This window comes from Triticum aestivum, chromosome 3D (genome assembly GCF_018294505.1).
Source record: "Triticum aestivum cultivar Chinese Spring chromosome 3D, IWGSC CS RefSeq v2.1, whole genome shotgun sequence".
In the NCBI taxonomy this organism is placed as follows: Eukaryota; Viridiplantae; Streptophyta; class Magnoliopsida; order Poales; family Poaceae; genus Triticum; species Triticum aestivum.
Window position 1 is genome coordinate 619100800 of NC_057802.1, and position 16661 is coordinate 619117460.

General features: G+C 49.6%; 1 protein-coding gene across 2 annotated transcripts; it reads right to left on the reverse strand.

The window, feature by feature from the left end:
• Positions 1 to 105: 105 nt before the first annotated feature.
• On the reverse strand, positions 106 to 15154 carry LOC123081060 (probable LRR receptor-like serine/threonine-protein kinase At1g67720). Of its 2 annotated transcripts, XM_044504028.1 has the most exons (17): positions 15012 to 15154; positions 9774 to 14879; positions 9536 to 9602; positions 7915 to 8035; positions 5676 to 6210; positions 3182 to 3823; positions 3012 to 3083; positions 2824 to 2892; positions 2647 to 2718; positions 2415 to 2483; positions 2140 to 2297; positions 1783 to 2036; positions 1548 to 1674; positions 1397 to 1456; positions 1129 to 1312; positions 846 to 981; positions 106 to 758 (listed from the first exon to the last, which is right to left on the reverse strand). In XM_044504028.1, the coding sequence occupies exons 2-17, from the start codon at positions 14864 to 14866 to the stop codon at positions 396 to 398; spliced, it is 8022 nt and encodes a 2673-aa protein (XP_044359963.1). In that variant the 5' UTR covers positions 14867 to 14879; positions 15012 to 15154; the 3' UTR covers positions 106 to 395. The 2 variants fall into 2 exon arrangements, with proteins under 2 accessions (XP_044359963.1, XP_044359962.1); XM_044504027.1 differs by lacking the exons at positions 7915 to 8035; positions 9536 to 9602; positions 9774 to 14879; positions 15012 to 15154 and adding an exon at positions 6809 to 7384.
• Positions 15155 to 16661: the final 1507 nt, after the last annotated feature.

Below are 16661 nucleotides of genomic sequence, written 5' to 3' on the forward strand. Positions count from 1 at the left end.
ACCCCCGACTGCCCTCACTGTGAATTTACCACTCTGCCCCCGCTCGGCCCACCCAAAGCCCAACCGATTCAACGCTTTCTGGTGCTGCACGGGTTCAGCCCGTCAGAAAAAAAAAAACAATCTTTATTTTTCCACACTGCCTAATCCTAATCCACTCCGCGTGCCAATACAAAATCAACACCTTTTTGCTCTACCCGTAAAAGAGACTTTTTTGTTCTAAAAAATACCAAATCTTTTTTTTTGGAAAGTGTGTGTGTGTGTCTAAAATAAATAGCCAAGTGCCCTACTCCTATACCAGTTATTAGTTTACAAATTACAAATCATCATCAAAACTCCAGGGAAGAGAGAGAGAATATTTTGAGCCAGTTCCAAGCCAAAGTTTCCTTCATCTTGGATCAGCGCAGCTCGGGGTGGCGGAGAGTGTTGGGGAACGAGGACGACTCGTCCTCCTCCCGCATCAGGTTGTCCATGATCATGTCGTGGGACCGCACCGTGCCCGACCGAGCCCCCGCCGGCGAGAACGGGAACGACGCCCTCCGCTCCAACGCCGACGCCTCGCTCGGGGGACGCTCCAGCGCAATCGCCTCCTGCACCTCCTTCACCACCTCCGCCATGCAGGGGCGCCTCCTCGCGTCCGCGTCGATGCACCGCACCGCCGTCTCCGCCACCTTCCACACCGAGTGCACGTCCCGGTACTCCCCGGAGATGGCCGGGTCCACCACCGCCTCAATGTCCCCGCTCTCGTAGTAGAACTTGGCCTAAAGCATTTTCATTTTGTTGTTTTCAGTGTGTCAGTAGCTGCTTCCACACCACTGAATGAATGACTCAAGAAAATGCTGACTGACCCATGGCCCGATGTTGCGGAAGTGGTCGCCGAAGGTCATGGCCGAGATGGGCGGCCGCCCCGAGATGAGCTCCAGCAGGATGATCCCGAAGCTGTACACGTCGCTCTTCTCCGTCAGCTGCTGGGAGATGTAGTACCTGCATGTTCCACAGACGCAGCACGCATGCATACGTTACTATCTATCTGAAACCTTGCCATTTGCAAGCAAGCTGAAACTGCAGTCTGCAGTTTTGGGTTCAGTTGGCCTGAGAGTCAAAAAGGGCTGGTGAGAAGCGAGCACTGACTGTGGATCCAGGTAGCCCAGCGTGCCGCGGACGTTGGTGGACGCGTGGGACTCCTCCGCGACCAGCTTCGACAGACCAAAGTCCGACACCTTGGCCCGCATCTGCTTGTCCAGCAGGATGTTGCTCGTCTTGATGTCCCGGTGGATGATCGACGGCGTGCACCCGCTGTGAAGGTACTCGATCCCTGCATCCAAATTCAGTTTCTACAGGTTCAAACATATACTGCTATCTGAACGTATGCTCATGTCTGAATTTACTGAATACTAACCTTTTGCTGAATCCTCTGCAATCTCAAGTCGCTGAATCCAGCTAATATGTTTGTCACGCCCTGCAAACACACAGTTTGATCATGTCTGATTTAAAGAAAATCTTTCTTTTTATATTTGAGCCAATAAATACGGGAACAAAAGGAAAATTACCATGGAGATGCTCTTTGAGAGTCCCATTCATCATGAACTCATACACCAGGATGTTCCTTCCGTCTTCATGACAGTAACCTAGAAACGCCACCAGGTTCCTGTGGTGTATCCTTGACAGCAAGGACACCTGAACAAATTAACAGCAACAGATGTCGAAAATCACTCACTTGACACGCACGCCCGCCATATCCAAGGCTATAATAGCATTCTCCTGGCAAACCAATTAACAGCCTACCTCATTCGTGAACTGCTTCTTCCCCTGGTACGAGTCATTCGTCGGCACCTTCACCGCGATCTCCCTTCCGTCCGGCAGCTTCCCGTAGTACACTATCCCGAAACCCCCGGAACCAATCCTGTTCTCAAAATTCTTGGTCGCCGCTTCGAGGTCGCATAATCTGAAGGGATGGCAAGTCTCGGTGGCGATTTCGCATGACGGCGCGTCTGACTTGTGCAGCTTGTGTGCGGGCGGGGCCGCCTTTGTAAGGTCATCTGGACCACAGAATGAGTGAAGGTTATACAAGAGTTGACAACACTCACACGCACACAGAAGGAAACACTACAAGAAAAATATAACAAGATGTGAGGAGGCGACCTTCTGGTGGTGAGCTCTTCTTGTTGGCTTTGCGTGTCAGCACGTAGCAACAGAGGGAAACTGCAAGCAACAAGGATACTCCAAGCAGCGCAGATATGATGATTACCAGGTGGTGCTTCTCTTGATTCCCTGCCTTCAGGTCCATATTGCCAGCATAGCTGAAAATTTTACAGCGAGGAAAGCTTAAATATTAGTAGCTGACAGCAAGCTATTTAAATAACCGTTGCTGGAATAATATACTAATTAATATAGTGTATGAAGGAAAGAATACCGACTTGAAAATAATGCCTCTGCTTTTCAGAGCCTTGGGGATATACCCAGACAGCTTGTTATTCTGAAGATAGCTGCATTATATGTAGAATAATATTGGGCAGTCAGTTCACAAAGGCATGCTATTCTCTTTGTTATGACCAAATTTTTGGTATTACAACTGACTAGGTGTTAACATGGCAGGCAAACTGCAGTTAATTGGACAGAAATTAAGCAAGGGTTTGATGAAAGACTCACAGCTCGGTGAGCTTGGGCAAGCTGCTCAAATATGAAGGTACACTGCCAGTAAGCTGGTTGTTCTCAAAGTGACTGCATTTTTATTCAGTGAGAAAATTAATGAACTATCCATTCATGAGAAAGACGCAATCAGTGGTAGTGGGAGGTGAAAAATCTGAAATGAGGCAGGTGACTCACATGATTGAGAGGTTCGAAGAGGCGGCGAGGTCTGGAATCGGACCCGTCAGCATGTTATCATCAAGTCGGCTGCAAATAAATTCATGATCTATCAGGACATGTGTAGAAGGAATAGAATAGAGGTGTTAATTCATGGTTTAATCAGGAGAACATTCTTTGAGCAGAAAGGCAATGATGAAAATTGTTACATTTCTGCTAAGAATGACAAAGCCACTAGTTCCGGAGGTACGCCCCCTGTCAAGTTCTTCCCTGAAAGATTTCTGTTCATAACTAAAGGTTGTTAAAGTTCAGATATACACTAAACATTTAGCACAAGATCAGGGAACGATATAATGGAGAGTTAAGTGAATGAACGTACATTGAAACCACTCTTAGTTGTGGTTCTGAGGAGCATCTGACCCAGGACCACGGCGAGGGCCAGCAGGGATCGCCGCCTTCGTTGGCCCAATCACCCAAGGACGTGTACCGCGACGCGAGGCTTGCCATGGCCAGTGCGTCCGGGGACCCGGGCTCAATCTCGACATACTTGTAGATCTCGAATGCGTTGAGAATGGGTCCCCTGGACGAGTCGTTGGTCTTTCTGAACGCGAATGACAGCACGAAGGGTAGTGACACGTTATAGTAGCCCGGCTGGTAGAGCCGTAGCTTCCCAGGAGCATTCTCACCGACGTCGACGGTGGCCTTGCTAACGTCAGGTAGGCCAGGGATGAAGAGCTTGAACTTGCGCGTCTCGGGGACGACGGACTCCTCGATCTCAGCGAAGTAGCTGAAGGCCCAGCCATCCCCCGGAAAGCCGTTGAGGTTGAGCCGATAGGTGAGCTCACCAAGGGTGCCTACGACGGCGGTCTGCATCACCTTCTCCGGCGGCCTCTCGCTCGTGGCGACAAACACCGGCTTGTCGGTGGACACGTTGACGGTGCCGGGCGCCGCGTCGACCAGGTAGTTGGCCCGCCGGACCATGTCCGATTCCCATATCCGGTCGTACGGATCATCAGGATACCTGCATTCATAGAATTAACCATGATCATCAAATCATTAACTTTTTAAAGAACTGTTAACTGATTATGATCAAAACAACAGAAGCTAGAAGAAAGGAAATCTATTCTTTGAAACAGAAAAGAAGAAGAAAGAGATTTTGTTGTACATGAATCAGTTTATGGGCGGACCCCAACTCACTGCCTGATGGTAACTGGCAAAGGATTGTGACTTGTTACATGGAAATAATATTCCTCCATGATAGGTCTTTTTTTTTTGGGATTCTGGAAAAACTGGTAGATGTGATTTTGTTTGTCTGCACACAAGGTTGACTTGGTGGGCTTTCAAGAAACAAGGAAGGAGAACATTTCTCCTGGTTTTTTACAACCCATTTTCTAGCAGAGTCGACTATGCTTGACATCACCTCCCAGCCGAAGGTTCTGCCGGTGGAACCTTTGGTTGGGTCTTAATAAGGAAAAGTTTGAAATGCCGTCAGTTTCTCGACATAAACTCTGTTGTCAGACAGTGGTTAAAAAGAAAAAGGAAAAGAAAAATGTGAGTTTGTTTGGTTATGAACCCAATTAAGCCCAACATACCCATGTTGGTACAACCGTTTTGGAGATCAGTTTAACTTTCTCCGAGGAAGAGATCAGAAATGCTATCTTGTGGAGCAAAATTAGTTCTTCTTCTTCAGGTTATCCCTTTTTCGAATTCCTTCTTACTTGCTCTCTGTTGGCAATTCATGCCATTTATTTAACACACAGATGTCTCATATTTCTGTGTGTGTGGTTTTGGTGGCCTAGGCGTTCCATAAAATTTGGGTTAAATTGCTTGACCACAATTTGAGTAAAAAAATCACCATTTGGGGGCATGTACTGTAAGAACTGTAATTGATTATGATCAAAACAACAGAAGAAGAATAAGAATTAAATCTATTCCTTGAAACATAAAAAATGAAAAATAAAAGGTATTTTGGTGCACGTGAATTAGACGGCGCTGCTTTTGGTGATGAACACCCTGATATTTCCCTGCCTGGCAATATTGATGTTTCTGTTACGGATGAATCCCAGCCAACTGCATGATGGTAATTGGGTAAGTATAATTACAAACAGAGGCTTGTGACTTGTTACGTAGAAATTAAATCCCTCCATGATATGCCTTAGTGCTGTAAGAGGATTTGGAAAAACAGAATCTGATGGTGGAACCTTGGTTGGGTTTTCACAAGGAAAAGTTTGAAACCTTACCGGTTTCTTGACATAAATTATGTTTTGTGACAGTGGTTAAAAGGGAAAATGGTGAGTTTGTTTGGTTATGAACCTAAGACCAACATCCACCTTGTTGGTTCAACCCTTTTTTGTAAAAACTCTGGTCTGCTCTGCTCTGCTCTCTGATCCAGAGAAGAAATCTTTATGAAAACGTTTCCCAGCTTGTTATTCTGAAGAGATGTTTTGGAGGAAAATGGGTTCTTTTTCAGGCTAGCAGTTTTGTCAAAATCCCTTGTTACTTGCTCCCTGGTTGGAAAAATCATGCAACAGACAGATGTCTCAATTTTGTGTTTTTGGGGATGTTGATGGTAAACCAAAAATATGACTTGACCAATTGGGGCATGGTTTGTAAGAGCAAGGAACTCCAAATCTGAAGGAGGATATTAATCTACAGACCAAAAAAGACACTAGTTTGCTGGAGTTGACAAATTTTGGTTTTTAAATAAAATTGGTTGACCAGAATTTACCTGTGTAAAAAAAATTCACCATTTTTGGCATGTTCAAATCCAGTGATTTTTAGAAAGAGTAGCAACACTGGAAAGATGATTACATGTTCAAATCAAGATAAGAAGAAGTAGGAAAGAAATGGGGGAAAAGAAAGAAGCGGCAGACCTGACGGGATCCGGCGAGGGGGCGCCGAAGTTGATGCGGGCGGCGAGGGCGAGGAAGGCGCGGGCCTCCGCGTCGGTGCGGTACAGCGACCCGTTGAGCGGCCGGAGCTCTAGGGTGGATATAAAGGGCCGGCCGGTGGTGGCGTTGGAGAGGCAGACGGAGACGGTGGAGGACTGCGCCAGGACGACCGCTTCCCTTGTGACGAGGCGTGCGCCGTCGTAGACGACGACGGGAGACCAGCGGGTGGCGCCGAGGTAGAGGTCGAACTCCGGGAAGGCGTCGTCGCCGTCGAAGCCGGCGTAGAGGAAGGTGGCCCGCAGCAGGTAGCGCGCGCGGGTGGCGACCGGGAGGGCGTAGCAGTGCTTGGCGCCGTCGGACGGGAAGGCGCGCAGCGTGGCGTACTGGGTGTCGGTGCTGGAGGTGTTGGGGGTGGAGATGGGGGTGCCGGTGGCGATGAGGCCGGCGTCGGAGGTCCAGCGCAGGCCCCGGGCGTCCGTGTAGTTGGCGGCGCCGCCGCAGTCGATGCTGAGGAAGCCTGCAGCAAATTAAATTAATACTGTAGGAGGCAGCTTCAGTTAGTCAGCTAGTTAACCTCATCAAAAAAAGATTAAATCAATTATCTGTGGTGATGGATCTACTAGCAGGATAGTGAGTGATTCAAAACATCCATGGATGAATAGTTAGAGGCCATCATGCAGTACTTGGTGGTACAGTACTAGTGCAAATTGAAGTAGTAGTAGTAGTAGTAGTACTGAAATGAAATATACATCAGTGGTTGGTGTTACTGATGAATTGGCATGGAGATGCAGTGTGATTAGATAAATCTCACTAGCTTCATGATAGTACGTACGTACAGTAGTACACAACACCGATGAATTACGGGCACATCATCCATCATGCAGTACATCCGAGCTACTCCTGATTAAATCTCACTGGCTAAATGAATGAATGATAGTGCATGTGCGTGAAGCTGTTTGCAAATACTTATGTAATACAGACAGAAGCTGCTGATTTATCCAGTGGTAGCTGACGGATCAATTAGCAGAGAAGAAGAAGAAGAAGAAGAAGAAGAAGAAGAAGAAGAAGAAGGAGAAGAAGAAGAAGAAGAAGAAGAAGAAGAAGAAGATACTAACCAGGCATCTGAGCTCGTGACACGGCGGGGAAGGAGGAGCAGAAGAAGAACAAGATGATGTAAAGCCGAGCAAGATGAAGAAGAAGAGGAAGCCGCCGCCGCCGGTGCAGGTAGCAGCAAGATGAAGAGGAAGAGGAGGAGCGGTGTTGCGTTGGAGGAGTCTCGGCGGCCATTGTATTGTGGCCTTGCTAGCCGCCCGGCTGCTCTGCCTATCGGAGCAGACCAGTGGTCGCCGGCCGTCACGTCGGTGTTTCTTACTTGCTTGGTTGCTACGTAAGCATATATCTATCTATCTATGGTGGATCAGTAGCCTGCCCCTCCCAGAGATGTACATGGAGATGATGGCCTCCTCTTCAATCTATCCATCTGGGTGATTGATTGATTATAGCACTCCACTGGAGTAGTAGTAAAACAGACAGACAGACAGACAGACAGAGGGGATGGGGAAAGTGAAGCACCTCTCCTCTCCTCTAGAGTGGAGGGAGGAAGAAAGCAGAGCTGTGCAGTGTGAAGAGGGAGGGAGGGAGGAGCAGCACCACCACTGTTAAGCAAAGCAAAGCAACAAAGCAAAGTAGTAAAGCACACCACCACTCACTCACTCACTCAACCTAAGCTAAGCTACAAGAGGAGAGGAGAGAGAGATGTGCAACACTCACTCTGTAAAGTTGCCATGGAATCGCTCCGTGCCTTTTTCCCAATCCGTCCGTCCGTCCGTCCTTTTGTTTTTGTTGCATCCATTCATCTCACCTTCCTTTTTACACTACCATCCTCTCTGTGCAACAAGTAGCCAATGCATGCATTTGTATCCAGGCTAACTGCATGCACTCTCTTGCCCAACAATGATGGCATTTCTAGCATATCACCGTCCCCATCCCATAATATAAGAGACACTTCACTAAGATTAATAACACTCTTACATTATGAAACAGAGGGAGTAAATAAAAGGGTGTGGTTACATCTCGCTCGACTAAGACATCGGAGACGTGAAGGACTTTACCTCCACCAACGTAGTCGACCTAGTTTTGTAACCCTGGGACCCCCGGTATGCTATATATAAGCTGAGGGTCGGGCTCGTCGTAGATCATATTCAATCCCTTGGTACTTTACCTAAAGTATCAATGCAATGCACACAAGCATGACGTAGGGTATTATCTCCTTCGTGAGAGCCCAAACCTAGGTAAACCGTGCCTCCTGTTACCATCGTGTCAAGTCGCACAGTTAGGATACCCTACCAGAGATATGATGAGATTAAAGATCCAGCTGCATGCATCACGAAAAGATCATTAAGCTTTTCTTCATGCCCAGCTGCAGCTAGAGCATCCATCACAAAGATGAGATTAAAGAAGATCCAGCTCCAGCTCCAGCTGAGGGACCCATGATCAACCATCATGCCAGATTATTGTCAGTCCAGTGCACATGCATCCTCCTCCTTTCCCTTTCTTTTGCATTCCTTTCCTTTCAAACGGGTTGGAAAATAACCATGCATTCATACTACACTACACTAGTAAGTAAAGCAGAGAGAATGAAGGAACATGTTATTAAGAATATATATAAACAATGCATGCAAAGTTGGTATGCCTTTTCTTCGTCAGCCATGCCCATGCAAGTCACTGCATCCAGCAACTATTTACTGCTACTCTGTAACTAACTGCACTCTCTCTTAGCCACTAAGCAGGAGAAAAATCTGATCTTTCCATCCATCCATCCATCCTCCATGAGATGAAATCAGATTAGGCTCCAGCTGCATGCATGCATCATGAAAAGAAAGATGCTGAAGCTGGAGCATCCATCCATCTCCATCTCCATCAGATGAGATCAGATTGAGCTCCAGCTCCAGTTACAGCTGCAGCTGAGGGATCCATGAGCTATCATGCCAGCCAGACAGCCAGGTAAGGTGATTCTCACTCAAATTAAGCTGGGCTGAAACTGACTCAAGCATCTGTCTTCCTCCCTTTCTTTTTCTCTCTTCCTTTCACATTACCTTTACTTTCCAAAGGCAAATAAAAATACAATACACACACACATACATACATACATACATACATACATACATACATACATACATACTAAAGCAGAAAGATAGATAGATAGATGGATAGATGAGCATGTTTAGTTTACAAGAATATAAACAAGCAAAGAATGCATGCATGCATTTCAAAAGTTGGCATCTACTGCTACTGCTACTGCTTGCCTTTGCTGCTTTATCAGCCCATGCCCATGCAGGTCACTGCATATGCATCCCACTGCAGCACAAGCCTTGACAAATCTACCAAGCCTGCCTAAAGCATGCCGCGTATCACACTATCAGTTACTACCAGTGAAATTACTAGTCATGCCAAATAAGATACTCCTCCTCATCATATAAAAGCTAGCTAACCAGCACATAGATGCATCAATGCTCCTCTGCTCTCATATTAGACCAACCACAACAACAAGAATAACAACTAGAGTTAACTAGTGACCACCAACCAATAGCAGTCTCATTCACCACACAATTCAACCAGACAACACAGACAGACTTTCAGGTAAGGTACCAACAAAGTCACCAGGTTTTTACACCAACATGCATCCAATCCTCACATGCAACCATGCCATAGTCTTTTTACATCTTACTACTGGAGTACTTAATAACAAACACCTCTCAGCATCAGCATCAGCATCCAGGGAGCATGCCATGCCACCATCTCCAAAAAGAGACCACCACAAAGCCTTGCTTTCTTACTCTTACTCTTCTTACTCCTCCTTTTAACACAACCAGAAAGCTACCACCACCTAAATAACAAACACCTCCTCCTCTTCACCTGAAACCAACAAACACAGCAACACAGCATCAGCACATGCAGCTCAATGCAACAAACACAGGGAAGGGAAGCATCATCATTACACGGCGGCAGCAGCAGCAGCAGCAATAAATAAATCATCATATCCAATTACCTCTCTCCTTCACCTCCAGCAGCCCTGTTCACCCCTGCTTCGGCCCGTCCTCAACCCGGAACGCGGCCGTGGCGCACGGGAAGTCGGTGAGGCGGAAGCTGTCGAGGCCGGGCCTGAGGGCGACGATCTTGCCCGCACCGCCGAACGCCGCCTCTGCGTCCGCGCGCCGCCTGAACACCACCTGGGCCGAGCTGGAGTGCTCGTCTGTCTCCGTCCTCGCCTCGCTAACGGGCCCGTACTGGCTGAAGATCTCGATGAGGTCGCCACGCGAGGGCACCGCGCCCGGCTTGCTGAAGTGCAGCACCAGGCCCGTCAGCGACACGTCCTCCTCGGCCCCGTTCGCCTTCCCGTTCTCTGCCTCTGCCAGCAGCATCTCATCTTGCTTCATCTCGTCGTCACGCCGCTGCTTCTTGCTTGATCTCATCTTGCCCTTGTCCTTCTTCTTTGCCAGACTAGACAGCGGTTCCTCCACGTTTATGAGAATGTCAGACCAGTAATTGTCCTTCATATCATCACACACCACCGGCGGCTCTGATGGAGCAGGTGAGCTCTTTGCTGCCTTCTCAGACATCTCTGCTTCAGCATGAGGACTAGACACTTTGTCTGATGGCTTCTCAGCTATCTCCTCGTCGGCAGGGGGGCAACAAACTTTCTCTGTTGCCTTCTCAGGTGTCTCCACATCGGCAGGGGGGCTAGAAACCTCATCTGCTGCCTTCTCAGGTGTCGCCTCATCAGCATGGGGACTAGACACTTTCTCTGCCGCCTTCTCAGGTATCGCCTCATCAGCATGCGGGCTAGAAACTTCCTCTTTTACCTTCTCAAGTGTCTCCTCACCGGCAGGGGCATTAGAAACTTTCTCTGTTGCTGCCGTCTCAGATGTCTCCTCGTCGGCAGGAGCACTAGAAACTTTCTCTGCTGCTGCCGTCTCAAGTGTCTCCTCGTCGGCAGTGGCACTAGAAACATTCTCTGTTGTTGCCTTCTCAAGTGTCTCCTCGTCAGCAAGGGGACTAGAAACTTCCTCTTTTACCTTCAAAAGTGTCTCCTCGTCGGCAGGGGCAAGTGAAACTTCATCTGCTGCCTCCTCAGGTATCGCTTTTTCTGCTGCCTCCTCAGGTATCACCTCATCAGCATTGGGACTAGAAACTTTCTCTGCTGCCTTCTCAGGTGTCGCCTCATTAGCAGGGACACTGGAAACTTCATCTGCTGCCTTCTCGGGCATCACCTCATCAGCATTGGGACTAGAAACTTTCTCTGCTGCCTCCTCGGGTATCGCCTCATCGGCACTGGGACTAGAAACTTTCTCTGCTGCCTCCTCAGGTATCACCTCATCGTCAGCATGAGGACTAGACACTTTGTCTGCTGCCTCCTCAGGCACCTCCAAGTCAGCATGAGGACTAGAAACATTGTCTGTTGCCTTCTCAGGTATCTCCTCGACAGCATGAGGACTAGAAATTTTGTCTGCTGCTGCTTCCTCAGGTATCTCTTCGTCAGCATTGGGACTAGAAACTTTGTCTGCTGCTGCCTTCTCAGGTATCTCCTCGTCAGCATCGGGACTAGAAGCACGGCAGTCTGTGTTGGCTGCCTCCTCCACATCAGAAGTACAGGCACGAGCGCTCTTCAGGAAATCAGTCAAGAAGCTAGCGCTTGCAGGGGCGATCTTCCCCATCTTCTCAGCATCACTTGCTCCGACACAAAGCTGTGACAGCATTTCACCACAAGACGGAGAGCCTTCTGCCACGGCGCCTTTCTTGCCCTTATCCGGCTTAACAGAGCGTGGAGACTTGTCTGGAACAGTCACTTCACTGTTTTTGGCCCTACGCGATCTCGTCTGAGAAGCTTCACCGTTAGCTTTGACAACAGGGGTTTCCTGTGGCTTCGGTTCAGCAGCTTTGCGCCTTGCGGACCTCTTGGAAGACGTATCGCCTGATATGCCACCATTGGCTTTGACAACAGGTGATGCCTGTGACTTCTGCCCAGCAGCTTTGCGCTTCACTTCTCGAGCTTTCGTGGAACCCTTGGGAGAAACAGGCTGTGGCTGGGAAGACAAATCCCCCAATGTGTCGAGCTTCTTTCGTTTCCTGGTGTGCATTGAATCCTTCATATCACGGTCATCAGGACCCTCTGGTTCCTCAGTTGATTCAGGAAGAGAACCTTTTCCCTTAGTCTTTGATGAACCCTTTGTAACACGGTCAGGATCCTCAGTTGATTCAGGCAGAGAGCGTTTACCCCTAGTCTTTGCTGTACCCTTTGTGCCGCGGTCAGGATCCTGACGTTTCTCCGCTGATGCAGGCAAAGAACGCTTCCCTCTAGTCTTCATTGTATCATTTTTATCACGGTCTGGGTCCTCAGGTTCCTCGGCTGAAGAAGGCAAAGAACTTTTTCCTCTAGTCTTCACTGTACTTCTCGTATCACGCTCAGGTTTCTCGGTTGATGAGGCCACAGAACGCTTCTCTCTGGTGTTCATTGTATCCTTATCGCGGCCTGGATCCTCAGGTGTCTCAGTAGAAGCAGGCAAAGAACGCTTCCCTCTGGTGTTCGGTGTAGCCTCAGGTTTCAGGATTGAAGAAGGCAAGGGACGCTCCGCTCGAGCCTTGCTCTTACCACCTGCTGAAGGGTTAGGGGTAGCTGTCTCTGCCAGAAGTTCAATAAGCGTCTTCTTCTTCCTGCCAAGCTCTGAGACTGCAAAGGGTGCATTCTCTGTTGCTGAGTGTACATCAAGGTGCAACCTTTTCTTGAGAGGAGAAACTCTAAGTCCATCCCCATCCTTTGTGATTGTGGTTTTATCCTTGTGGCGTGCAGAACCCGCTCTACGCCCTAGATTGTTCTCCTTGGGCAAAGCAGCATCTTTATCTTTTACCTTTGTGGTTTCACCAGCATCCTTCTTCCTCGGCCATTTCATAACCTCCAAAGCCTCTACAATCTTGTGGCTGGACCTTAGCCTACGCCCTGATTTTCTCTCACTCAACATGCCATCCACAGCATCCATGGAGGTGTCTATGATCCTGTTACTGGCTGAACTCTTCTTACTGGACTTCCTTTTCTTGCTCGGTGTATCATCTGCCGCCACTCTACTCGGCGTTGAACTGCCAGTACCAGTGGCCTTTTCCTTTGCAGGCTCTGGCAGAGACTCTTTCTTCTTCTTCTTTGCCGACCTCGTACTGATCTTGGAATTCGTTTCCTTGCTCAATGCACCATCTGTCGCCCCTCCACTGGGCATAGAGCTGTCCTTATTCTCAGCACCTTCCTTTGCAGGATCTGGTAGAGACTCTTTTTTACCTGCGTCTTTCTTCTTCTTCTTCTTTGCCGACCTCGTACTGCTCTTGGAATTCGTTTCCTTGCTCAATGCACCATCTATCGCCTCTGCACTGGGCATAGAGCTGTCCTCATTCTCGGCAACATCTTTTGCAGGCTCTGGTACAGACTCATTCTTATCTGCATCTCTCTTCTTCGTCTTTGCCGAACCCTTACTTTTCTTCGACTTTCTTCCCTTGCTCACTGTATCATCTGTCGCCTCTGCACTGGGCATAGAGCTGTCCTCGTTCTCAGTCACTTCCTTTGCAGGCTCAGTTACAGAGTCTGTCTTGTCTGTGTCCTTGGAGGTGTCGTTCTTCTTCGTCTTTGCTGAACTCCTAGTAGCTCTCCTTGACTTCCTTCCCTTGCTCGATGTATCATCTGCCGCCCCGCTGCTGGGCATAGAGCTGTCCTCATCCACATCATCTTCTTTTGCAGGCTCTGCCTCTGGTAGAGACTCGCCCTTATCTGCCGTGTCTTTGGAGGTGTCTTTCTTCTTGCTCTCTGCTGCACTCTTGCTAACTCTCTTCGACTTCCTTTGCTTGCTCAATGTATCATCCGTCACCTCCACACTCGGCATAGAGCTGTCCCCATTCACATCATCTTCTTTGGCAGGCTCTGCCTCTGGTTGAGACTCGCCCTTATCTGCTGTATCTTTGGAAGTGTCTTTCTTCTTTTTCTCTGCTGAAGTCTTGCTACCTCTCTTCGACTTCCTATGCTTGGTACTGGGCATAGGGGTGTCCTCAACTATGGCAGCATCTTTGTTTGCAGGAGCTTCTCCCTTATCCGCTGCATCTTCGGAGGTGTCCATGATCCTGTCCCTGGGCATAGGAGGGCTGTCCTCAACATCAATGGCCACTTCTGGTTCCTTTGCAGGAGCATCTCTCTTGCGCGATGAGCTCTCACCACCATGCCTCGATCTCTTCTCCTTGGCCGGAGCATCGCCATCCCCGCCGCCCTTCTCCTCCGTCCTCTTCCTCTTTGTCTGTTGTGTTGCTGCCACATCAGCCTCAGCCTCAGCCTCAGCCTCAGGAGCAACGGCAGCAGCAACGTCCTCAATCCCCTGGTAGATGACAAACTCAGGGAGCTCCATTGGACACCTCAACCGGTTGAAAGACCTGAGCTGCGCCATGGCGGTGGCAAGGTCGAGACGATCGGCGCCGGCCAGCGGGCTTCTGCCCAGCGCCGAAATGTAGTCGACGAACGGCTTGGCACGGAACGAGTCCCTCATGTACACCTCGTCCACCACGGCGCCGTACGCCCCCTCCCTGATCCCGGTGTTCTGAATCTGCTGCTTCCTGGCGACGGTGGGCGGGGAGCAGGAGCAGGAGAGGCCGGCCTCGATGCGGCGGGTGACCTCCTGCAGCGCGGCGTCGACGGCGGCGACGTAGCTGGAGACGGTGCTCTGGGCGGCGAGGCGGGGGAAGTGGGCGCGGAAGGGGCGCAGCACGGAGGGGTCCATCCAGGCGAAGGTCCGGTCCCAGAAGTAGGCGACGAGGGGCGCGCCGGGCCTGGCGTGCCGGAGCGCGAGCTCGGAGGCGTCGGCGGCGTCGAAGACCTGGGCCGGCCACCAGGGGTGGCTCCGCACCTTGCACCACACCACGTCGGGCGGCGCGAACCCCTGCTGCCCCTCCTTCTCCTCGTCCTGGAACGGGCAGTCGTACCGCGGCCGCGCGCCGGCGTCGTCCTCCTGCTCGCCGCCGCCCTCCTTGTGCAGCTTGGCGCGGCCGCGGCGGGGGCTCTTGAGGACCTCCTCCACCTCCGGGCGCATGACGCGGATGCGCGATGGGCGGGCGGGGGCCGGCCCCTCGCCCTCGGGGGCCTGCGCGGCCATGGCGGCGCCGCCGCTGCGCGAAAAGAAGCAACAAGGACGGGTTAGGGCACGGCGCGCTGGGGTTTGTACGGTGCAAAAGAAAAAGGCGCGATTTTTAGCCGAGCTTTCATTCCGAGGAGGGAGGGGGGAGAGGCAAGGGGCTTACCGTCGGGGAGATCTCTGCCGCCGGGGATCTCGCCGGAGGCGGGGGCGGGGGTGGATGGCAGCTGGCTGGCTGGAATGGGGAATCGGGGGAGAATGGATGGGAACACAGAGCCTATAGAGAGGAGGAACAGGAACAGTGGGAGGGTTTGGGGAATTCTCGTTAGGACAAGGGGCCACTGGTAAATAATGCCACCCTCTGCCTCTGGTTGATTTTGCAATTTGGCCCCGTTCTTGCTCCTGTATTTTCGAAAAGGGGTGTTCAATCACACCAAAAACATGATGCCTGCCTGATGATGAAATTTCCTTCTTTTTCTTTCATATAAATGTTAAGAAAGAAATGCACTAAATGAATTATCCCAAAATGAAATATCCGTGTGCGCGGCGCAATATAACTACGGATACATGCTATGTATAGCATTTATTGATTTCTGCTGGAAACAGATATGCAACGTAATTTGTCAGATACAGATGGACGGACGGTGTGTATTGATTCCAGTAGTATCATATGCGACAATAATTTGTTTGATACGGATGAACGGACGGTGTGTATCGATTCAAGTCGTACCATACGCAACAATAATTTGTCTGATGCGGATGAACGGACGGTGTATATCGATTCCAGTACTATCAGGTTTTTGTCAACCACACGGTGTATGCACCATTGCAGGCGTATACGGCGGCGGTTTCCTGCCATTGTGTTTTACTGGTTCACTTTTCTTCATTCACCGTCCATTGTAAGAATTTTTTTGATATTTTTGTTGAGTAACTAACGGAGAGGGGTAGCTTGTTACTGATTTTGCTGGTGTTTGTTCATCAGACTCTTTGACATTGGCTCTGATCATTGCAATTTTCATCTCCTTGTGGTACTCTTCAACGGTCTTTGGTCCCTTGATTTAACACTTGGAGCTTCTTGAAGATGTCACGAGCATAGTGCTTGGGCACAAATCTCGCTCTCATGATTCATCGCAAGTAGCAATGGGGCTTCTCCTTGCTTTTGTCGAAGTTCTTGTGTTTGTTTCCTTCATATGAGTGTGCAGTCGTCGAACTCAAGCGATGACATGGAAATGTTCTTCGGCTCGTCAAAGTTGTACACTTTGAAGATCATGTCCATCTTGAGGGCCCAAGAGATGTATCATTGGGGTAGATGACACCGGAGAACTTAGGCATTGCGAACTTAAGCTTCCAGAAGCATTCCTCGCCGTCTTGGAGGTCGTGTGGTCGTTGTTGTTCATTGTTGGAGTCGTCTTGGAGATTGAAAGGTTGAAGTTGCACTTGGAGTTGATGAGGTGGGTTTTCTTCATGCTCTTCATTGTTTGCTTCATGATCCATGCGAGATGTGTTGGCCATGTGCCGCATATCATGACGCTATTCTGCGTGACCTTCTCCTCTTGCCATGCTTCTCGTGCTTGATGTTATTGTTCGTTCAATTGATGTGTGAGAGCACGGAGGTGTCGTTACAATTGTGTTGCTTCGTCGGTGTGACGAGCTTCTTCTTGGTGATGTGCATTGCACTCTTCATCTGCTAGGCGGCACTCTTCTTGTTGTTGACTCCGTTCTTCTTTTTGATGGAGTTTTCCTGCTCGGTCATTAGGGGCATGTTGTTCGCATGCTTCATGTTCATGGTGTTCACGGTCAAGGATGTGGTCTATCA

What these genes read in the sequence shown, in the direction of transcription:
- LOC123081060 (XM_044504028.1), bottom strand. Translation starts at nt 14,866, where the DNA reads ATGGCCGCGCAGGCCCCCGAGGGCGAGGGGCCGGCCCCCGCCCGCCCA. An exon ending in TTGTCATTCTTAGCAGAAAT is followed by an intron (nt 2,893 to 3,011) that starts GTAACAATTTTC and finishes ATTTATTTGCAG; the next exon opens with CCGACTTGATGATAACATGC. An exon ending in TCCGCAACATCGGGCCATGG is followed by an intron (nt 759 to 845) that starts GTCAGTCAGCAT and finishes AAAATGCTTTAG; the next exon opens with GCCAAGTTCTACTACGAGAG.